Source organism: Lepisosteus platostomus, chromosome 16, assembly GCF_059453375.1.
Source record: "Lepisosteus platostomus isolate fLepPlt1 chromosome 16, fLepPlt1.hap1, whole genome shotgun sequence".
In the NCBI taxonomy this organism is placed as follows: Eukaryota; Metazoa; Chordata; class Actinopteri; order Semionotiformes; family Lepisosteidae; genus Lepisosteus; species Lepisosteus platostomus.
This window is the reverse complement of record NC_142626.1, coordinates 13172306-13197059: the sequence shown is the minus strand read 5'-3', so window position 1 is coordinate 13197059 and position 24754 is coordinate 13172306. Positions and strand designations below refer to the sequence as shown.

General features: G+C 37.1%; 1 protein-coding gene across 1 annotated transcript in view; it reads left to right on the top strand.

The window, feature by feature from the left end:
- LOC148646899 (protein NLRC3-like) overlaps nucleotides 1-24754 on the top strand; it is a 1251308-nt gene that overhangs the window by 622469 nt on the left and 604085 nt on the right. The window contains exons 6-7 of the mRNA XM_088608945.1: nucleotides 1307-1480; nucleotides 16277-16450. Coding sequence (XP_088465071.1) covers nucleotides 1307-1480; nucleotides 16277-16450 — 348 coding nt within the window. The remainder of the gene's footprint in view (nucleotides 1-1306; nucleotides 1481-16276; nucleotides 16451-24754) is intronic.

Below are 24754 nucleotides of genomic sequence, written 5' to 3'. Positions count from 1 at the left end.
TGGAGAAATGTGGTTAGTTTTCTAACTAACCCGGAATCTATATCAATGGTTGTTATGGTCCTCAGTTGGAGAGTTATTTTTTTCCCTGTTTTCTCCTTTTTCTCTGGGTGCTGCCAATTCATATATTAAGTAAATGAGGCAGAAGCATTTAAAAGGGGAAAATGAGAATGCAAAAGAGGGACTACTGAAAGATCATAATCGGTGAATGAGGTTAGTTGAGTGGCCTTCTTTGCCTTTGGTTTGGATAGTTAGTGTAGATATAACTAGGAGGCGGAAGTCTTTTTTTTTGGTACGGCCTTATTGTTAGGCATGACCACCTTTTCGGTTTTAGCTTATCTAGTTGTTTTTTAGTCAGTGTGTCGGGGGGGGGGTGTTCTTTTCTTTGTCTTTCCCCTCCCAATTAGAATGCAAATGTGCACCTCTGCCTCCCCGTGTTTTTTGGGTATAATACCTTTTCTCAAACATAATTAACTCTCTCACACACATTATAATAGGAATTTTAACAGAACTAATGTACAGTACTCTACTGACAATGGAGTCCAACTGTATCAATATTAATGGTATTCAAGTGAAATGTACAGATGGATCACAAGTCTAAAGATTTCCCCTGTGGCAGACAAAGTCTGAGGCAGAATTCTGGTTCATATGGACTCGCTCTCTTGACCTGCTGTTTTGTACTGAAGTTCAGTTTCCTGACTCATACGAAGTGGATGCAGTCACATGGTCGACTCCTCTGCCAAATTGTGATTGAGATTGTTTATTGCTTCACATTTTGATTATGTGTTGTTATAGTTATAACCTTGCTTGTTTTTGTTTAAATGGTTTATTTTCTTCAAAAGAGAGTATTGTTTTCCTCAACACATTTACAAGTAGCAATCAAAATCTCCAGTTCTCTTACTATAGTGTTGCTAATTTACATTTTCTATTCATTCAACCATGTAAAGAATAACAATCAAATCTATAACTTTAACAAGACACCATAACATGAGAAGCAATTTCTATTATGGTTAAAAGTCAAAGTCTCTCTTATTCTGTTTCCCTATTCCAACCATTGTAGCTCCGTGTGTCTTCCTGTTTCCCACTGTCTCCCTTCCTGACAGTTTCTTCTCATCTTTCTTCTTCCTTCTGGAACCCAAAATTTGAAGCAGCTGTTCTCTTCATCATCCTCATCCATGGACACTCTGAGATAGATAATGACATGATGTTGTATATTACTGCTGAGCTGGGTGTTGGAGGGAAGACTTGGAAAGAAAGATGTGGATGAGCTGTGCAGATGTTCAGCTGTGCTCCTGTCTTTTGTCTGCAGGATGGAGAGATGCAAACTATCAGAGAGATGTTGTGAAGATCTGGCCTCTGCTCTTCAGTCTCAACACTCCAGTCTGAGAGAGCTGGAACTGAGTCACAATAACCTTGGGGATTCAGGAGTTAAACTGCTGTCTGCAGCTCTGAGGAATCCCAACTGTAAATTAACAACACTGAAGTAAGTGAACACTGGTGATTTCTTCTTATTGTTTTATTTAGATATGTTAAGACTCACAACATTTTGTTTTTCACATGCATCAAAAAGTAATACCTAGAAAATACAAAACAAAAAAGAAGGGTGACATATAGAAAACAGTTTTTGTTTCATTTTATACAAGTTCTTGTCTGTGGATTATTTGTAAACATGATTACTTAGTGGTTCAAAACACATTTTGTTTAAATATATACCGTGTATGTAGTTGATTTTTAATTCTGTAGGTAATATTCTTCTTGAAATTTCAATCATAGATTTCTTCCAGATTTGAACACTAGGTCTGTGCAGCTTTAACCAGTTTCTAGTGATTCTCTCTAGGAAGGTGAATTATTGGATTTATGCAGATTTGAGTTTCCTCAGTTGCTATAGTAGTGCCAGCCTTTCTTTCCATTTGAATCTTACCCTTATCTCTTATATTCCTCCTTTTTTTCTAATGAATAGGAAGTAGCTATGGAAGTGAGTTAGGTTTGCAATATTTATCAGTTTGTATATCTCTAATCTTAAAATCTCTTTTGAATCTGGGGTGCGGTCTGTATGGAGTTTGTATGTTCTCTCCATGTTTGTGTGGTGCTCCAGTTTCCTACAACAGTCTACAGACATTCTGGTAGGTTAATATGCTTCTGGGAAATCTGGCCCTGGTGTGAATGTTTTACCCTGTGATGGACTGACATCCTGTCCAGGGTTCATTTCTGCCTTGTGCCCAGTGATTCCTGGAATAGGCTCTGGGTTGGATAATTGTTTACTTACGGTGATGTTGATGGAGTTCAAATGCTATGCTGCCTTCTTTGTATATTAACAGAGAGTATAAACCATTCCTGATTTATGTAGTTTAAAGTCAGGGTTCTGTTCTGTGTCTCAAACCCTCAAAATGACTATTCCCTTCTTTAGTTTTTTTCACATTACAAATTATTTTCTATGTGTTTAATTTATTAATATTGTAGCAATATCTTATTTTTATAATACCTTGAGCTAAATTAGCTATAAAAGGTAATGTTTTCAGTTAGATGGATGCTTCTTCATCATTTTGCTGAGGAGCTGCCATTCATCCAAGCTGTTAAAGCTTTAAGTTAAACACAGCATTAACATTCCAGGGAGAAATGGAATACTGGTGTGTATTTTTTTCTTTAAAGTACCAAGACCAGCTATATACTGTATGTTTATGTTCCAAAATTAATATCGTTTATGGCCTTCACACGCGTTACATTTTCTCTGTTCTGACCTGGAGTTACAGAGAAATTTTAATTCTAATAAGAGATTTGTAATGAGGAAAGTCATACCAATCACTCATAACCGGATTTGCAATTACAATACAAATACTTTCTTTCTGTATGTGTTTATTTTGCAGTTTGAGTCTATGGCATTCCTTTGGGGGTCTATACTCCAAGGCATGACTTTTTTATGGGAACATGACATTTTTTTAAAGTCTTTTAATGCAAGCTTCATATAAACCCTTAGCAGTGGTTACTGTCTGGAGCAGGTACTTGAATGGCACAGATTCATTGAAATGATTCAATTTCTTTTGAAAATATTTGGGATAATACATATTCCAGAAATCACAGCCGTTGAATTATCCAGAAATTAATTTCTCTCAGGGTGTATTTAACCCCTCATGGATGGCATTGTATGAAATGAGTTTGTAGTTCCCCATTTGCCTCTATTATGAGATGCTGTGGACACTATTTTATACATTTTAGGAGTGTCCATAGGAAGGTATGTTCTAGAAAGAGGGAACTTCTGTTTTGCCATTATTTTTAATAGGGACGTTACATGTTTACACTTGGTGCTCCTACTAGAGGAGAGGATATGATTAATCTAGGCTTATCACAGAAACTGAAACACATCTGGTTGGTGAGTCTACTGTGGGTAAAATGTTACTGGTACCGCATGTTGTAAAGCTCGGTATTTTCTCTTTTGGCCTGACTTTTTTTAATGTCTGAGTGTTAGAATCCATGTTGTTGCTGGTAAGGGAACGGTAGGTGCTGTGATTGACACAGTCAAAGCCTTGTACAGAGATACCATTGTAGCTGTTTGACAGTATTTTAGATGCCCTTAGTTAAAAGCATGGGAGGAAGTACTGCCAAGGGGAGGGGGGGGAGCAAGGATTTTTTCTTTGAGTTTGTGAGGTTATTTTTTGTTATATTGTGTTTCAGAAAGCAAGAAAATAAAATTTACTGTATGATAAAAAGAGAAAGAGCTGGAGTAGATCCTCAGATCAGTTTGCTACCAGTAATCAAACAAAAAAAATGGAAAGAATTGTCTCCTCCTGATTGGAACCTTTCTTACTGTCTTATAATTTATCAGGCTACCTTTTAATTTCCACTGAGAGAAGGAAGTCAATTGTCATGCAGCTATTTTATTCTTCATTGCACAATATGCTCTAAGTTAGCAAATGAAACATGAACACTTATTGAAATAAATCAAGAATACGATTAACATGAATGTATATACATCCAAACTATACTTTATCACATTTAATTATTGGGTTAGCTTTTTATTGAGCCAAAATGTTATAAATGTGTGAACGTCTGTAAAATGGAAATATTTATATTTTTCTCTTTTCTGTTACCTGCCTGGCAGCATTTTGTATCCCATTCTGTATATTACTGGAAAATATTAGACCCAACCTAAAGAATTCATGGGGGTAGTGGAACACAGTACTGCAAAGAGTCTCCTAAAGGGACAGAGCTATTAGTACTTATGTGTTTGAGTCTGGAGAATATAGTAAACTCTAAACATTAAGGGAATGCATGGAATCGGAAAATATAAATTGCATAGTACACAAGACTTAACTGGTTTTATTCTAGGAAAGCAGACAAGACTGAGTCATGGGACTCAGAGGATCCAAGGCTAGACTGAGTATAATAGGCTTCGGGCTTCTATTGTGACATCTACTGTAAATTACAGAAATGTTAAAAGTAAACAAAATAAAGTAACTAAAATGTGGTCTGAAATCACCCCTTTAGACACCCCTTTTACTTCACTGGTGTCAGATATGAAAGGCAATAGTCTCCCGTTCTGTCTGCTGTGTGTTGCAGCAGAGGGACTCCCTGCAGCTGAAAGGGGCAGAGTAACTTGCATGCCCTCTAGTACAGTTTACACATGCACGACTTTAAAAGCTAGCAAGACAGGTTTCGATTCACATTAGCTGGCGAGCCTTGTTAAAAAAACGAATGATAATGTAACATGCCACTGTTCATGAACAAAGTTATACTGAGATTTCCTAAGATACGCGATTAAAAAATAAATAAATACAAATTTGAATCTCCTGCGGAACACATTCCATAAGAATCAGCGGTTTTACAGTATATATCGCCTTTAAAGGTGGCTTCTCAAAACGCTTTACGGGATAAAAACAACCAGAACAGCAGCAACAACAATATTGTATTTCGTTGCACTTTGAAAACCAAGTAATAACTATACAGTACGTGCAAACATTTCGTATGTTGCTGTCGTGAATGCCTGCGTACCCATAAGTATCTTATTTGCCTTGAGTCTGTCTACAGTATCTCTGTCCCACTACCCTCCTCTCTCCCTCAATTAAATTCAATTCAAGGTGTTTTATTTGCATGACAGATGGGTACAATTCTTGTTGGGAATGTATACTTTGATATTTACACCCGGCACGGCACCGAGGGAGCGTCTGCATTTATAACTTGGTTTTTAAAATTAGTCAAGCAATATGAAGCATCTCCTTTTACTTTTAAGTCCCTTAAATATATTGAGCACAGCTTTCTCACCATCTTTACACAAAGCAGAAACTGTCCGATGACTCACAGTACAAGTGGAAAGATTACAGATTTTAATCGTCTTTAATTTTGTGTTTAATTTTGCCTGTGGAGTGTATCTTATTAAGCTCTAAATTGCATTTTGAGCGCGGTTTTTGACTTTTTTTTAATTGCATTTTAGGCGCGGACAGCACATACAAGGGTTAATGAACTGCGCCAAGAAATTTAAAATAGTATTCTTTAGGTGTGAGGGTAGGAGTGGACCGCAGCAGGCATAATCAGCAAACCAGGAAAACAAAGAACAGGACAGGTGAGATGTGTATCCAGAAAGCGAGTGATCAGAAAAAGGAAATGGAAAACGCAGAAAAAGGAAACGCTTTACAGGATAAAAACAATAACAACAGTAGTGGCTGGGCAAACGATTTTTTTATCGAAATACAAATTGAGATACTGTATAATGATGTGCATGAACAAAGGTATACTGCAATTTTCCTTAGATACGCGATTAATGCTTCGTAGGAGGAGGCGGTCTTTTCCTCTTGTCTAACAGTCTGTCCACAAACAAAACATTCCTGTTAGACAAGAGGAATTGAAAAAAAAACAATTTTGTCAATGAAAACCGGTGTGTGTGTCTCTCTCTGCTGGATGTCCCTCTCACAAACTGCTGAATGAATAAAATAATTTTATTGAAAACGCGTTTGCAATTGTCTGGTATTTAATTTGGTCCCTTTTAACTGTTTTTCGATCCACTGTGTTGCTTTGAGATGCCACTTTTAAAGGCGATATGTAAAATAAAGTTTTTTATTATTGTTATAGAGAAACATATCAGATTTTCCCTGGTTCAGAAAAAAGATCTAAAGTGCTACACATAACTTTCTTAATTCGATGTATTTAAAGCAGTGAACTACTGTAGGTGTCACATAACATTCAGAAATACAATCACGTATTTGACAAATAAAAACGATTATAATCTAATCCTTCCACGTTTGATCCCAAAATCCCAAGAAATATAAATCTTGACGGGTAGAAAGCTATGCTGAAAGTTTATTAAGATACTTAGAAGACAAAGATACTGTATCAATTTATGTTGCATTAGCCTGATTATGATTAAAAAACACATATAATTAAACACGCGTTTGCGATTTAAATCAGAACACGATTTAAATCAATATAAATGTTTATATTGTAACGCATACTGTCCAGCCTCCATTTCTCTATAAAAATTTACTCTGTTGCACACACACACACAATAGAAGCAGGAACCGCTGTCAGAAGGGAAGATATGTTCAAAATATCGCAAATATCGATCATGTTGCGATATTTTGAAATCTAAAAGTCAATTGATTGTCCATAATATCGCTATTCTATTTTTTCGAAGAAATGTTTGTTAAAAGAAAAGTCCAGCACCAGCTGGATTTGAATACACAACCTACCAGTTAGTAGTCATGCACCTAGACCAGTAGGCTACAAGACAGCTAGCATGAACAGGGAGGCGAAACAGCCCTACACAGCCCTGTCGCAGCACACGAATACCGTTATTAAATTCTTTAGATACGCGATTCCATATTATATTAGCAGAAAAGCTTAAAACTACCACTTTTTCACACGCTATTTCACATGCTAGTTAAATACTTCGATGCTTAAAATCGTTAAGGAGAAATGGAATACCGGTGTGTATTTTTCCTTTAAAGTGCAGATTCCTGGAATCTGACTGGCTGACACCCCTCTGAAGTGGTTCCATAAAATCTGGTATACGGAAAAGAAAGCGTTGATAAATACAAGTGTCTTTTAATACACTCTTTGCTGTGCTCTTGAGGATCCTTGTGATATTCTAGTTGAATGATAAGTGTCGCATTTTAAATCATTTTCATAGTTAGAAATTATGAAACGCCCTGTTAAAAGCAAGGAAGTTTTTATGCCCGTTGAAGTAAAACAAAATGCCTGACAAAGTATGGCTTGGACAGATTCCAAGTGCTTGTACAAATGTGCTAAAGAAATTATACTTTGAGTATACAGCTTGTCCAAAGTCATCCATTATTAATACTATTATTAATATCTTCAGTAAAGGCTTTGATGCATAAATATTTCTGATAAAGGTAGGTTGTGTACTTTTGTCCAACTGAGCAATCTTGCTTTCATAAAATATACCAACATTTTAATGACTGATGATTAACATGCTGTAATACACAGTTCAAAATTAAAGGCTCAAATGCTGTACATGAGAGGTTAAGCTCCCCCTGGCGGTTTTACAAGGCGACGCTGGATAGTTAGCCACGTGACACACGTGAACTGCGTGATACCGCGACACGCCCACCGGGGTATGCCGCGAAATACCTCACCCATTTTGAATGGATGCATCTGTACATTGTTTATATCTACACACTCATCATGTGCAACACAAAACAGTTTTACACCTTTTAAATGCCAAGGTTAGTTGTTTGTTAACATTTTCAACCATTCCACTTCACTGAACTAGCAGACACAAGTACAGTAAGTCCTAAATTCTAGAGATGATCATGTCTTTGTTAGGCAAACAAAACATCTGAACAACTACTGTAAGAAAAGTTCCTTTATATATTTCCCACTTGAAAATGATGTTCCAAAATTCGCAACACATTGTGAGATTTGGTAACTTGCTTGTTTGGCTAAATTATTTCTGACACAAATTATTAAAGATGCTGCTTTGATAGACTCAGCCTTGTCCAACTCATCCTTGAAGTGTTTTTCCTTTTTTATTTGAAAATGTCATTGGATGCTTGACATGCAAGAAAAGACACTCTCACAAACGTAGAGAGAAAACAGTGCAGTCTTAATGTTCAACAAATTCATAATTATCTCTCCAAAAGGGCTGAAATGATTGAGCATCTAACTTTGCTTTCTTCTTGGTAACCACCATTATGTGCAGAATGCTAGAGTCTACACTTAAGTGCGATGTTATCAGAGGCACGGATTGTGATCTTTGCTGTAAAAACAGTAGGCTGAACATGTTGCAGTAAATAAACCAGGTGAATCATTTTTTTTTCCACCAAAGAACTTTTATTAGGAAACATGCTGTAGAGAAATACAGAACAGTCAAGAACAGTTTTTATTGTTGTTTTACTTAATTTCTTTGTTGCCTAATAGACTTTATTACACATGCCATTTTCATTGCACATGCTGTTAAAAATCCCTTTTAAGTGCTAAAAGAGCATGTTTGCCATTGGTTGCCAACCACTGGTTCAGTGGCTTCTACTTATTGCATTAACCTCAAGGTCTTTTTGAGACCTGTAATCCACAGTTAAAACATGCTTATTGATAAGATAAGATCACTTTATTGGCCTTATACAATATATTGCATTAGGAATTTGTCTTACCCCATACCCCAGCTTGCTCTCCATACACACAGACACAAGCTTGGGGTCATAGTGCAGTGTTAGCTGTTGTACAGCACCCCTAGAGCAGCTGGGGTTAAGGGCCTTTCTCAGGAGCCCAACGGAGTAGAATTTCCCTGCCAGTCACGGGATTTGAACAGACGCAGATCCTTATCCACAGATCCACTGCTCCGCCCTGAATTGGGATAGTTAACATGTGGATGTTTCAATATGCATTAGCTCAATAAAATGTTTCATATTATCTCATTAGTGGTTTTATTTGGTTTTTCATTGTACCTTACATATTGACATTATTATGACATAAATATTGACATATCAAGTATTGTTCAAATATTAAAGGGGGGCTGTGATGCTATTTTTACATTTTGGGATTATAATGAATCTGGAATGATGAGTGCATTTCAAACCACAATGAATCTACCAAGTACATGATAACATGTACCATAATAATCTCCGATTTACATCATTAAGCAAACGAACTGTCAATATATTTGTAGTGTCATATTGCCGTCATTGTCTGTGATTCAGAATGAGGCAAGCTTTAGACCAAGTGAATTTTGCTACTATGTTAATTAAAAAAATGTTCATGAAACTGACACATACTGTACAAGACTTTTGTTTTATTTTTAAGCATTGCAAAAAAGAAACCTGCCAACCAACGTCTGACTTTGATTTCTTCTTGCAACTGCCATTTTGTGCAAAATGTTTGCTTTCACACTTACATTTGGTGTTATCTGCGGCACAGATTGTGAGCTTTGCTGTGACAATATCCTAACGCTCTACAAATAATGTAATAAATAAGCTGAGTGAATCATTTTTTTCTGGTCTAAAGAACTTTCATTAGGAAACATGCTGTAGAGAATTAAAAAAACAGTCAAGAACAGAGTTTATAGTAATTACAATAATAATAATTGCTTACACTTATACAGGGCTTTTTCTAGACACTCCACTCAAAGCACTTTACTTTAATGGGGGCTCCACTCCACCACCACCAATGTGCAGCCCCACCTGGATGATGCGACAGCAACCATAGTGCGCCAGAATGCTCACCACACACCAGCTCTCAGTGGGGAGGAGAGCAGAGTAATGAAGCCAATTCATAGATGGGGATTATTAGGAGGCCATGTTTGGTAGGGGCCAATGGGAAATTTGGCCAGGACACTGGGGTTACACCCCTACTCTTTTTGAGAAACACCCTGGGATTTTTAATGACCACAGAAAGTCAGGACCTTGGTTTTACGTCTCCTCCCAGGAATGGAGCCTATTTACAGTATAGTGTCCCTGACACACATGGACTGCAGGGTGAATGCCCCCTGCTGGCCCCACTAACACCTCTTCCAGCAACAACCTTAATTTTTCCCAGGAGGTCTCACAACCAGGTACTGACCAGGCTCATACCTGATTAGCTTCAGAGTTGCCAGTTGTGAGTTTCAGAGTGATATGGTAGAGTTTGTTGTTTTTCAACTTAATATCTCTGTTGCCTATTAGACTTTTATTACACATGCCATTTTCTTTGCACATGCTGTTAAAAATCCCTTTGTGTGCCAGTAATGTCATGCATGCTGTAGGTTGCCAACCACTGGTTCAGGGGCTTTTATTTAACAACTTAACCAGAAGGTCTTTTTGAGACCTGACTGTTAAAACTGTGGATGTTTCAATGTGCATTAACTCAATGAAATGTTTCATATTAACTCATTAGTGGTTTTATTTGTACCTAAAATATTGACATATGAATTATTTTTCTGATATTAAAGGGGAAATGCAATGCTATTTTTACATTTCAGGATTATAATGAATCTACAATTATAAGTGGATTTCAAACCACAACACAATATAAAGTATATGATATCATGTGCCATAACATAACCTCCAATTACATTGCAAAAGAGTTGAAACATAGTGCATATTATTATGCAAAGTGCCATATTGCCTTCATTGTCTGTGATTCAGAATGAGGAAACAGAATTTTCGATGACTCAAAAGTGTCCTTGTTGCTGTACATTGTAAACATGCTTTAGACAAAGCTAATTTTGCTACTATATTAATTTTAAATATTTTCATAAAACTGGCACATTAAAAGCAACATGTTTTGTTTTAGATTATTTTAAGTACTGCAAAAAAGAACAATCTGCAAACCAACTAAATACTCTCATATTCATTTTCAAGTTTTCATTTCTTGTTCACTTACAGCTACTAGTGAGCAGGAAGGGCTTGTATTTTATATCACAATCCTCACAAACTCTTGCTCTCGCCAGTGGTGAGACCAGTAGATTCTCTTCTGCCTTCACCAGCAATCGATACTGTCAATTTATTTTGATACCAACATTTATTACCCTGTCTGAGAAATTGGTACTGCAATTCCCCTTTTAGATCTGAGTGACGTGTGGATCAATATTGCTGGTAGGGACTGATTTTGATTGGGAGCAAGTGGGAATTAAATAGAAAGAAAAGTTCCATTCAGGGCTCCACATTCAGACACATCTTTCTACAATCTTCTTCATCCCACTGTGTCTCACCTTCCCCGTAATAAAACTGAGAAATATAAGATGCCTGATCTTGTAAGAAAAGCTTCCACTCTCATTTCCTTTTGCTCATCTTTTACTTTGGCCCATTCTTGCTCTTTTCCATCTGTCTCAATCATTGTCTTCACAACTGTAATGCCAGCCAGACCCTTTTCTGTAGTGCTGTTCAGTCAGTAGAGTTGTGATTATTCAACAATAACACCAGAGATGAGAAAGAGACACTCTGCTTCAACAGTGTGGACAGTGTTGCACACACCTGTTCCCAAAACTGACTCTGAGACAATAAGTGAGTTCTAGGAATTAAGTTAAAATGGATCTGATGGTGATTGGTATTTCTCAAAGCAAAATTAAAACTACTCCAAATAATGTCCCATGGTCCATGAGAGACAGGACAATTTCCAGATGTCATAGATTCTAAAAGGTTTATATGAGGTTCTAAGTAACAAAGAGTAACATGAGAACATAAGTCGTGTCCCTGTGCATATATTATCTAATATAAGGGGTGACCCAGAGTTCTATGTCCCAGGTAACCCCATAAAGAGTGTAGTAACAAAGAATGAAAACAATTGTATATTGAAAGATGAATTGTGTTCATGGAAAATACATAGGGTATTATCCTAACAATCCCAGATAAAAATGTTATTTCCCTTATTCAACAATTGCAGAATGACAAACAGGCATCCATCAGATAAAACACCAGGTTTTATGAAAAACTGGACACTGTGAGCCCTTTGCAGTCTGATTTTAATATTCCACTAGGTGCCTCACTGTGATAAGGTACAAAACAATGGGGTCAAAATGTATCCTGCAGTTTTTCTGAGATACTCTATTCCAGAGAAGCAGATCTTGTGGCCTGTGTGGGGAAAGTGAGTTTTCCTCTACTTGTCACTGAGAAACATGAGAGACAGAGTATTCACACTGTGACTGGATTCAACATCAGTTAGCAGAAGTATAGTTTGAAATTTGCCAAGGATAATTTGGCTTGAAATGAGTAAATGGTTGTTCCTAGCTATACAAATCAGTCTTGGCTAATGTAAGGATACCATTAAAGTTAGTTGAAATAGATGTTGTTATGCCTTCAATGTGATTCCTGTATCACGAAATTGCAACTAATATTGCGGAATAAGAGATTAATTAATCCCACAGCCCACCACAGACCATTTCTGTCTGGAAGGGATCTGCCCTTAAACATCTTGCATTATGTTGGAAACTATAGATTCTTCTCACTAGAAAGAAATATCTAAAGGAAACAAAAAGCAAACACTTTTAATTTTCATTCTTTAAAAGCCATTTTTTTTAAATTGTAGCTCATGAAAATACCCAGATTTTTTTCCAGTGCTACTACAGTGTCTTCTACTGATACTGGGAGAACAAAGAGCACATTCTGCAGGAGAGTTTATAAAACCAGGTCCAAGAGTCTCAAAACCTTTTCAAAATCTAAAATTATACAAATACTTATGGGCAGTTATGGACACACAGTCATAGTTTTATAACCAAATAGTAAAAGAGATGTTATCTTCTGGCAGCTCACTTGTACATTTCTGATCACAGTTTGCAATCCACTTTTTCTTTCTTTGTAGTCCACAATTTCTTCCAAAATGTGGCCTCTTGGAGAGGTTTGAGGGGTCTGAAATGTATGAACAATAAGTAGGCATAACACTCACCCTCATTTCATACACCACAGCTGTCACACGCCTCTCTCACTCTTTCTGTAAACAAAATAGCCTTGATATATATGTTGGATCTTGCATTATGTTGGAAACTATAGACAAAGTCTGCTCACTAGAAAGAAAATATCTAAAGGAAACAAAAAGCAATCACTTTTAATTTTCATTCTTTAATAGTCATTTTTTTTAAGTTGTAGCTCATGAAAATATCCAGATTTTTTTCCAGTGCTACTCCAGTGTCTTCTAATGATACTGGGGGAACAAAGACAGCACATTCTGCGTGAGGTTTTATAAAGCCAGGTCCAAGGGTCTCAAAACCTCTCCACAATCTAAAATTATGCAAATACATATGGCCAGTTATAGACACACAGTTATAGTTTATAAGCAAATAGTAAAAGAGATGTTATCTTCTGGCAGCTCAGTTATAAATTTTTTATCACAGTTTGCAATCCACTTTTTCTTTCTTTATAGTCCACATTTTCTTGGCAAAATGTGGCCTTTTGGAGAGGTTTGAGGTGCCTGAAATGTATGAACAATAAGTAGGCATAACACACAGCCTTATTTTCATACACCACAACTATCACATACTTCTCTCATTCTTTCTGTAAACAAAGTAGCCTTCATATGCATTTCCATCAGTACAACTAGTGACATTACTGACCTGACAAGGTTTTCTTAGCCTTTCAAAATAAAAAATAAATAAAATTAAAACACAATTATGAAAATTTCCATTATTATTATCAGTGAGCTACTTACAGTGTTGTTAGTGTTAGTGAGAGTTGAGGCTCAGTGAGTCCAGGAATCTATGACAGAAGGGCTTGGCTCAGTGAGGGATCTACACTATGATCTCAGAGGACAGTGGAGTAAGTGAGCTGGAGACTCAGGGCCAAGTACATCACCACTCTTGAAAGAGAGGTCTTGCAAGAAATGTGAAAACGTTCTCCAGCAGGCTGTGAGGGGTGTATCTGGAGTGATGAACTCGCCTGTTTGTTGGGGTCACTACCACTGTGACGTTACAGTATCATGGAGCAATGTGGTTAGTTTTCTAACTAACATGGAATCTATATCAATGGTTGTTATGGTCCTCAGTTGGAGAGTTATTTTTCTTCCCTAATTGTTTTTTCCTTTTTCTCTGGGTGCTGCCAATTAATATATTAAGCAAATGAGGCAGAAGCATTTAAAAGGGGAAAATGAGACTGCAAAAGGGGAAATATTGAGAGATCAGAGACGATGAATGAGGTTAGTTGAGTGGTGTGTTTTAGGGATGGGGAAAAAAACATGTTGTGTGCTTTTCTTCTTTGCCTTTGGTTTGGTAAGTTAGTATAGATATAAGTAGGAGGCGGAAGACTTTTTTTTGGTACTGTATGGCCTCATTGTTAGGCACGACCACCTTTCCGGTTCTAGCCTATCTAGTTGTTTTTTAGTCAGTCAGTTTATCAGGGGGTGGGGGTGGGGGTTCTTTTCTTTGTCTTTCCCCTCCCATTTAGAATACAAATGTGCACCTCTGCCTCCCTGTGTTTTTTTAGTATAATAAAGTTGATTTGTTTTCTCAAACATAATTGACTCTCTCTCACATATTATAATAGTACATTTACAGTACTCTACAGTACAGTACTCTGTTGACAATGGAGTCTAACTGTGTTAATATTAAACATACTCATGTTGAAGAAAGATATGAGATGTGAAGAAAGGGTTAACTAAGTCCTTTCTGCATGAAGAATTAACATCTAAGCAACAGGCTGGAGTTTAAGGCAGTCACATGGTCGATTCCTCTGCCAAATTTTGATTGAGATAGTTTATTGCTTTAGATTTGTATTATGTGTTGTAATAGTTATAACCTTTCTTGTTTTTTGTTTAAATGGTTTATTTTCTTCAAAAGAGAAAGTTGTTTTCCTCAACACATCTACAAATAACAATAAAAATTAAATCAAATCAAATAAAAGTTTATTTATCAAATGCACAACAATACGGCATGCAGCAGTATTTGCTGGCAATGAAGTGTCTTTTTCTGCGAGCTCACAAAAATTACAAGAATCACAAAAATCACAAAATTTCACAAAAACACAAAATTGAGGTTACATTTTTTAAATGGAATAAAACTCAATATGAGTAGAGCTGTTATGTGTCCATGGTGTATGCAATATATACATGTAGTGCAGTTATGCTGGATATAGTGAGAATTGTGTGTCCATGTAGCCATTACAGGTGATTTGCTAAGGAGCTACAGGTTGGCAATTTAGCAGTCTTATTGCCTGGAGGAAGAAGCTGTTCCGTAGTCTGTTGAACTTGGACCGAATGCTTTGGTACCGTTTACCGGATGTTAGGACTGGGATGACTGGGGTCCTTGAGAATGGACCTGGCCTTCTTCAGACATCTAGCTGAGTAGATCTCCTGGATGCTTGATAGCTCACAGCTGGTGATAAGCTGCGCTGACTTCACCACCCTCTGACCACGGTGTTGGTGTGATGGGTCCAGGTTAAATCCTCTGAGATGTTAACTCCCAGGAACTTAAAGCTGCTGACCCTCTCCACTGCAGTCCCATTGATCTGAATAGGTGTGTGGTCTCTACCCTGATGTTTCCTATAGTGCTCTGATCTGTGATCAGGCCAATGACTGTTGTATCGTCCGCAAATTTGATGATGGAGTTTGAGTTATGCCTGGTGACACAGTCATGGGTAAATAAGGAGTAGAGGGCAAGACTAAGCACGCAGCCTTGGGGGGCTCCATTGTTTACAGTCAGGGTAGAGGATATGTTGGTGCCCACCTTCACCACCTGCGGACGTTCTGTCAAGAAGTCCAGGATCCAATTACAGAGGGAGGTGTTCAGTCCCAGGTCCTGGAGCTTGATGACGAGCTTTGAGGGCACTATGGTATTGAATGCTGAGCTGTAATCAACAAACAGCATTCTCCCATATGTTCCTTTCTTATCCAGGTGTGAGAGGGCAGTATGGAGGGCAGTGGCAATAGCATCTTCTGTTGACCCATTCTGGCGGTATGCAAATTGCAGTGGGTCTAGGGTGTCAGGCAGTGAAGAGGTGATGTATGCTTTGACCAACCGCTCGAAACACTTCATGATAACTCCAGTTCTCTTACTCCAGTGTTGTTAATTTACATTTTGTATTCATTCAACCATATGAAGAATAACAACCAAAGCTATAACTTTAACAAGACACCTGAAACAGTTTCTATTATGGTTAAAAGTCTCTCTCATTCTATTTCTCTATTCCAAGCACTGTAGCTCCGTTTGTCTCCCTGTTTCTCAGTCTACCTTCCTGACAATTTCTTTTCTTCCTCCTAAGTCCCAAAATTTGAAGCAGCTGTTATCTCATTATCCTCATCCATGGACACTCTGAGACGGATAATGACATGATGTTGTACATTGCTGCTGAGCTGGGTGGTGTAGTGAAGACTTGGAAAGAAAGATGTAGATAAGCTGTGCAGATGTTCAGCTGTGCTCCTGTCTTTTTCTCTGCAGGATGTTGGGATGTAGACTAACAGAGAGATGTTGTGAAGATCTGGCCTCTGCTCTTCAGTCCCAACACTCCAGTCTAAAAGAGCTGGATCTGAGAGACAATAGCCTGGGGGATTCAGGAGTGAAACTGCTGTCTGCAGCTCTGAGGAATCCCAACTGTAAATTAACAATACTGAGGTAAGTGAACACTGATTATTTATTTGTATTGTTTTATTTAGATATTATAAGACTCACAGCAATCTGTTTTTCACATGCATCAAAATGTTACACCTAGAATGTACAAAAAAAAGATTAAAAATTATTTTTTGTCTAATTTTATACATGTTCTTGTCTATGGGCTCTTTGTAAACATATGATTACTGATAGGCTCAAAACATAACCTTTCCCATTTAAAAAATATATATATATATTGTCTGTGTTGTTGATTTTTAATTCTGTAGGTAATTTTCTTCTTGAAATTTCAACCATAGAGAATCATTTGAACTCTAGGTTTGTCCAGCTTTAACCAGTTTCTAGTGATTCTCTCCAGGAAGGTGAATTATTGGATTTATGCAGATTTGAATGCTTTTAGATTTCTCAGTTGCTATGGGAGTGCCAGCCTCCCTTTTCCACTTGAATCTTACCCTTATCTTTTATATTCCTCAATTCTTTCTAATATTTTATATACATCTGAAAGGAAGTAGCTATGGAAGTGAGTTAGGTTTGCAATAGTTATCCATTTGTTTATCTCTCGTCTTTGAATCTCATTTAAATCTGGGGTGCTATCTGTGTAGAATTTGTATGTTCTCCCCATGTTTGTGTGGTTTTCCAGTTTCGTCCCACAGTCCACAAACATGCTGGTAGTTTAATAGGCGTCTGAGGAAGATGGCACTTGTGTGAGTGTTTGTGCCCTGTGATGGACTGGCGTCCTGTCCTGGGTTCAGTCCTGCCTTGTGCCCAGTGATTCCTGGAATAGGCTCTGGGTTACTGTGACCCTGATTTGGATAATTGTATATGTACGGTGATGTTGATGGTGTTCAAATGCTACAATGCATTTATATTAGCTGAGAGTATAATCTTAAGCCCCCGAATAACCATTCTTCATTAAAGTGGTTTAAAGTCAGGGTTCTGTTCTATATGTCTCAAACCCTCAAAATTACTTTTACATTCTTTAATGTTTTCACATGACAAATTATTTTATATGTGTTTAATTTATTAACATTGTAACAAATTCTTATTTTCATAATACTTTGAGTTATATTACATATAAAGGTAATGTTCTAATTTAGATGGATACTTCTTCATCATTTTGCTGAGGAGTTGCAATTCATCCAAGCTGTTAAAGCTTCAAGTTAAACACAGCATTAACATTTTAAACAACTAACGTTACATTTCAGGAAGAAGTTCCAAAAAGTACCTTAGATCCAAAGTAGTTATCAAACATGCAGGCCCTGGAAAACAGCAAATGTGTTTTCTGTACCTAGAGGCTTAAATCCCAGTACTTTGAGTGACTTGACATCCATGCATTGGAGAAATACTAGAAAGATTTAATATATATTCCATCAGTTTTCCTACCATAGCAGGGGCACTGTCAGTCATCACAGAAAATATTTCATTTGTGTCACTTCCTCTTTCCTCAAAATGATTAATAAGCATCTAAGCTACATCTTCCCCTGTAGTTGTGCCATTCATGGGTTTTGGGCATCACAGCTCTTCTCAAGTTCCATCTCAGTCACAGTATCTCACCAGATTTGATAATGGCGGTACATTATTTATATCCACACACTCATCATGTGCAACACAAAATCTTACACCTTTTAAATGCCAAAGTTTGTTGTTTGTTAACACTTTCAACCATTCCACTTACAGATGCAGCCATTCAAAATGCATGGTACAACCTCGTACCATGCGAAATTATCTACAGTTCACCGTGTTGTACCCCACTACATGATTGGCTTGCCAAAATGACCGACAGGTGGCACTTGTGGTGCATTTGTTGTTAGTGAAACGATTTAATCATTTAATCTCTTTACTGTGCATGTTTAATCCGCTTAATATTGAATATTAATATGGAATTTTACAACTAAAGGGACATTTTAGTAGCTGAGCATAAAAAGAAGAGAAGCATAATGCATCTGAAAGTCATAAACGATATTAATTTAGGAAAATAAACATATTATGTAAACTGTATATGGCTGTATTGGTAGTTTAAATAAAAAATACACACCAGTATTCTACTTTCTTCCTAAACATTTTAAACATTCAATTCTTTCATTTGGTTACATGCTGTGGTTATTTTGAAAAGGTTTTTACGTGCTCCTTCTGACTATATTAAGTTTCTATACTTCATAAAAAGTTATAATGTTTTAACCTTTTCTATGAATATTTGCATTCGTTATCACAAGAAAAAAACGTCAAGCGCCGCGTTGGTGTAAAGGTTGAGGTACCTGACTTCCATGCTGGAGGTCAGGGGTTCCCACCCAGCTCTCATCATGAGTTTTCTTTTTACAAATAAACATTGATATTTCTACATATCACAACACGTTCAAAGTTAAGTAAGTTAAGTGATTAACCTTTTCTATTAATACTTGCGCTCGTTATCGCAGTAAAAAACTTTTTAGAATCCGATAAATAGGGAATCTTAAGCTGTAGTTGAAAAAGGGCAGGCAAAATGTTTTCATGTAATCACGAGTGAATGAGTTAAACTGATGCAGACGTTTACAAAGAAAGTGTCACGACCACCAGGCAGTCAAGACCAAATCGTAAGCGAGCTAATCAGCCCCAGCAGCGGGTGATTATTAACAAACGCCGCTGCACGAGTTAAACCACCTGCGCACACTCACTGTGCGGTGCGCACTGCTATTTATACCATCTTCACCTGCTTCCCACTGCTCGGTATTGAGTCTACTCCTTGAGAGCTCTACCTGGCGTTTTTCCCCGTACCTCGTTTATTCTGGATTTTGGATTCCCCTTCTGCCTTTTCGACTTTGCACCACGCCTCTTGCCTCGGACTGTTTGCTACTGGAGAACTTCCTGGATTACGACTTGCCTTTCGCCTTTTGACTACGACCTTGCCTCTCGTTTTGGTTTGTTCGCCTGCCTCATCTATCACCCGTGCCTGCGTCTGCACAGGATCCGTGTATCTTCCCACCAGGGATTCCTAACAGAAAGTGGACCACGTTATACTTTGAGCTTACAGCCTGTCCAAGGTCATTCATTATCAATACTATTAACTGTGCATCATGTTGTCCATTACTACTATAAGAACAATACAAGCTTTAGAAAACACAAAATGTTTCCAAAATATTTTATCTGCCTAGTTACTATACATGACTCCATATTAATATTACTATCAAGTGGTATTAAATCAGTACAACCTTTATTTTTTTACAGTAACAGCAAGTGGTGTTCTTACTACTTATTCTTAGAAAAGGATAAAATGTTATAACATTTTATGAAGTATAGAATATAAACTTAATAATGTTAGAACAAGCACGTTAAAACAAAAACCCATGTAAGTTACCAAGTTAAAGACTTTGATGCATAAAATATTTATGCATAATTAAATATTTATGATGAAGATGGAAGGTTGTGTACTTTTGTCCAACTGAGCAATCTTGCTTTTATAAAATACTGTATACCTACTTTTTATTGTTAAATGATTAACATGCTGTAATACACAGTTTAAAAAATATTAAAAATGTAAAGAGTATACAAGTTAAATTATTAATTGCAAACAGATTGTCTCTCAGCAGTGACCGGGATTCGAAATCAGGCGTTTTCTGGCGACAGCTCGAATGCTGTACACAAGATATTATGCTTTATTAGCTCCACCTGGCGGTATTACAACGTGCTTCTGGATACTATTATCATATTTCAATTTTTGTTCTTGTTCTTGTTCTTGTTCACTTACAGTGACTAGTGAGCAGGAAGGGCAGGGTTTATGGCGCAATTTGCACAAAATCTTGCTCTCACCCTTGGTGAGACCAGCTGATTCTTGTCTGCCTTTGACAACATGGCAGCCATGTAGTACTTCCACAGAGTTCATGATTGTGTACTAATTTGAAATTAGAAATTTGGAGATACTATCAGTTTATTTTGTTAAGGATATTTAAGACCCAGTCTAAGAAATTGGGACTGCAGTCCCCCTTTTAGATCTGAGTGAGGTGTGGATCAATATTGCAGGTGGGGTCATGATTTTGATTGTGAGCAAGTGGGATTTATTTCCACACAGGGCAACACATTCAGACACATCTTTCTAAAGTCTTCCTCATCTCAGTGTGTCTCACCTTGCCCAGTAATAAAACTGTGATGAGAAATATAAGATACTTGATCTTGTAAGAAAAGCTTCCCCTCTCATTTCCTTGTCTGACATGTTTAATCCTGCTCCTCACTCTCTTGCTCATCTTTTACTTTGTCCCTTTCTTTTGTCTGTTGTCCATCTGGCTCAATCATTCTCTTCACAACAGTATCTGCCAAACATAACAAGAAACATAATCTGCCAGGTGTTTGTCAATTAATTTCTATCTAATGTTTTTTAATTCCAGTGTTTGCTAATCCAACTAATTTGATATCATGAAGAGATCATTGGTATAAATTAAGAAGAGTAGTGGTCCTACTACAGATCCCTGTGGTACTCCAATAATTGCAACACTGCAATTTGACTCATATCTTATCTTATCTCTTTTTTCTATTTATTAAATAATTCTCAATACAAACATACATTCTCTTTGCTTGCAATTTGAGAATATTTTATTTTCAACTTTATTAAAAATCTTCTGAAAATATAAATACATGGTATCAAACTCTATGCATTGTTTGTTAATTACTGTTGTTGCTAGATAAGAATTACCACGCTTGGTTATGCAAGACCTACCTTCTCTAAATCCCTGTTGACTTTTCCATGTGTGTAGTCCTCTAGTTTAGTTTTTATAATTTGACCTTCCATGTAATAAAAATTAGACTTTATTAGTCTATAATTTCTTGGTTCAGTTTTGTTATCCATCACGTGGATTGGCACTACATTTCCATTTCTCCAGTCCCTGGCTTTAGTGTCTGTTGGAAGAGTTGTGTCAATGGCTTCTGAATACATGTAGTCTGACATAATATAATATGATTTAAGCATTAATATTATTAGCCATAAACACTGTCATGCACAAATCCTTAAATAACAATACTAATAAAACAATGATAATCTGCAAGAGTTCAATTTTTAGATTCATTCATTGTGTTTTTTTTTCTTACAGAACCTGGTGGATATAAGCCTAACATTGAAGAAGATTCCTTAGCGGAGCAAGGTGGCAGAATTCCTTGTCTTTAAAGAGACAGAACAAAATCCTCCAGATGTTCATCAGACACCACAGTCTGCAGACCTGCTGATCAAACCCCTCTGAGTAGACTGTGTGAAGGACTGTGTTTCCATTGTGTTCTAGTATATGTGGAAGGTAGAGACAGGTCTCTCTCCTGCTCTGGGTCTGGACAGTGTGTAATTGGATGAGTATAAGTTTGTTTCTAATCTCTAGAATTAAAAAAGATTTTCTCTTAAATATATAATTAGTTCTGTTGGTTTGCTACACACATTTTGTCTTGCATACATGCAAGTTTTTATTTTGTACAGTTAATTCCTAGGAAGAAAGCATGGTAGCACAGTGGTTAGTATTGCTGCCCAGCACTGGGACCCAGAATTAAGTTCTGGGATGCTATCTGTGTGAGGTTTTTATATTTTCTTTGTGTTTACATGGGTTTCCTCCAGGTGCTTCAGTTTCCTCCCACAGTCATGTTGGAAGATTGATTGGCTTCTGGGAAAATTGACTGGTGTGAGTGTGTGTACTGTGATGAACTGGAGTCCCATCTAGCTACCTTGTGCCCATAGATTGCTGGGATAGGCTCTGGCTCCCTCATACAGTACAATTTCAGTAATAAGATTTTTTCTGTATGTGGAGTGGGTGATTGTGTATGCAGTTTGTCTATATAAAGGGATCATTGCAGGGTTGTGGATTTGGGCTGACTGTGTAAACTGGGTCCACTCTGTGTTAGGCTGGTACTAATGGTTTGAACATGTGTTTTCAGTTTTTCCCGTAGAAAGGTACTGCTGGTTCTTCTGTAGGTCCATGATGCACCTGAACCAGACATAGTGCAGAACAGGAATGATTGAACATTTGCAAAAGCTTAAATATATAAAGAAATTACAGATAGCTGTGTGTTACAAAAGAACATGTTTGCATGCATAATTTAATTTTTAAAGCCATTAAGATATCTGGTGCTCCTGCTGTATTTCTGAAAAAATATACAAAAAGCATGCTAATGTGCCCTATTCGTTAGTTAATAACATTGTATTTTTATAAACAGTTTTTAAAATGAACATTTTTCAACATTGTTATAAATGATTGTTTAGTTAGAAAACTATTTTAAATTATATTTTACCCTCATTTTTCTTTATTTTTAAAATTTGTATTTTACTTATTCTCTGATAGTCGGATTTAATGTATATTTGAACATATATTTGAAGTCTTGTAAATTAATATTTTTTTCAAGATGTGGAAGAAGGGCAACAATTTATTACAGTGAAATTGTACAGTGATGGTTTCAAAAAATAAAACTAACATATTTTAATGCTATTTTTTTAAAATGCTAGTTAAATGAAATTATTTACGTTGCTTGATTAATTTTAGGCAGATGTGCTCGATGCTGTAAGCTCTCCAGGGTGCAGATGGCTCATTCTGTATTGCTGAGCTCCACGCCTCCTCTCTTCTCTCATAAGAAGACAGGAGAATGTGATTTGTCAAGTACGAAATGCATTTACAAATTTAAAGTGTTTAAGAGATTTAAAAATTAAAAAACTTACAGCATACACAAAGATTCTAAGCTGATCCCGAAGAGGAAAAATCACCCATTTTTATTGCATAAAAAGTGTTTTTTTAACTATCTAAACCATTTTTTATAGCTCTTAAAGTCATGCGGGGTCAATTGCAATGAACTGAAAGTAGTGAACTAACAGGAGTTCAACCCGTGCTTAATACGCAGCTGTGGTTTAAACTTGTGCTCCACCTGAAGACCAATTGCAATGAACTTTGACGCTGTGCTTAGGCCATAGCACCGTACTAACCCTGTTCTCAATTGCAACGAACACAAAGTAACAGCTGCTGCCCTCTAGAGGTGACTAAAGAAGTGGACTAACTTAAACCATCTCTGCATATGGTTTAAGCCAGTGGTTCTCAAACTTTTTGGACCAAGTACCACCCCTAATCGAACCAAAGCATCCATGTACCACCTACAAGTCATCATCTCATAGGAACCCCAGAAATTCTCAATGACCAACATGAGTGTGCATGCACACACACTCACACATACATATAATAAATATTATAATAATAAACTTTATTTGATATAGCGCCTTTAAAGGTGGCTTCTCAAAGTGTTTTACAGAAAAAAAACATTAACAACAACTAATAAAAAAGCACCATTTCAGTGAGAGGGGTGAGCCTGTTTAGTTGAGCAAAGCAGATGTGAATTAATTTTTCGAGCCTTGATACAATTCACAACAGAGTCTAACGGATTTTAAATGGTCAGGCATTTTCTTGACGGCAAAGGTCACGCGGTGAATGTAATGCGTACAATTTCTGGAGCAACCTCTTTAATTCGTGCAACTACACCGTTATGTCGGCTTGTCATTGCTCTAGCACCGTCTGTACAAACACAGCCGCATTTTATCCAGTCGAGGCCATTCTCTACGATAAATTCATTCAGAAGCTGAAATATGTGCTCTCCTGTAGTTCCTGTTGGTAGCGGTTTACAGAACAGAAAGTCTTCATGGGACATGCCCTCAAACTCGTATCTAACGTTAACGAGCAAATTGGCCAAATCTACTACAGACTCATCTAATTGCAGTGAAAAACATCTGCTCATCTTTACGTGCTCTATCAGTGTACTTTTGATATAATCCTTCATTTCAATAATTCTATGAATGACTGTGTCTTTCGGGGGGGGGGGGGGGGGGCAGCAGGTCGAGCTGTTTAGCAGCTTTTTCTCTACACATAATACGTGTCAGCTCTTTTGCCAACGGTAAATAAGGTTCTTCAAAAATAGTGTAGCTTACCTGCTTTAGCAATACGCAAGCTTGCATTTTTCCGTGTTTCCGTTTTTATTTCCGTATTTATTTAAAGGTTTTATTTCATGCGCATGGGAGCGAAACACAGAGACGCTCTGTGTATTTTTCTCAAATTAGAACAGTTCTTAAATATTTTTCTGTTATCACGCTTTCGTGTGCTCACAAGATTACCTGCGTTCGTAGCACGTATTTCTATGCATTCCTGTGTTTACAACGTTGGCATTGTTCCAAAATCATGCACATTCTCCTACCTCCCTATTTGCTGGAGATACAGTAGCTTTTCTTAAATACAATTGGTCACTTGCATCCGTAGCACGCATTCCTATAGAGTGGTATAGAATTACAGAGTATCTCTTGTGTCCACTGAAGTATTAGCCCGCACTGTATCGTAGTAC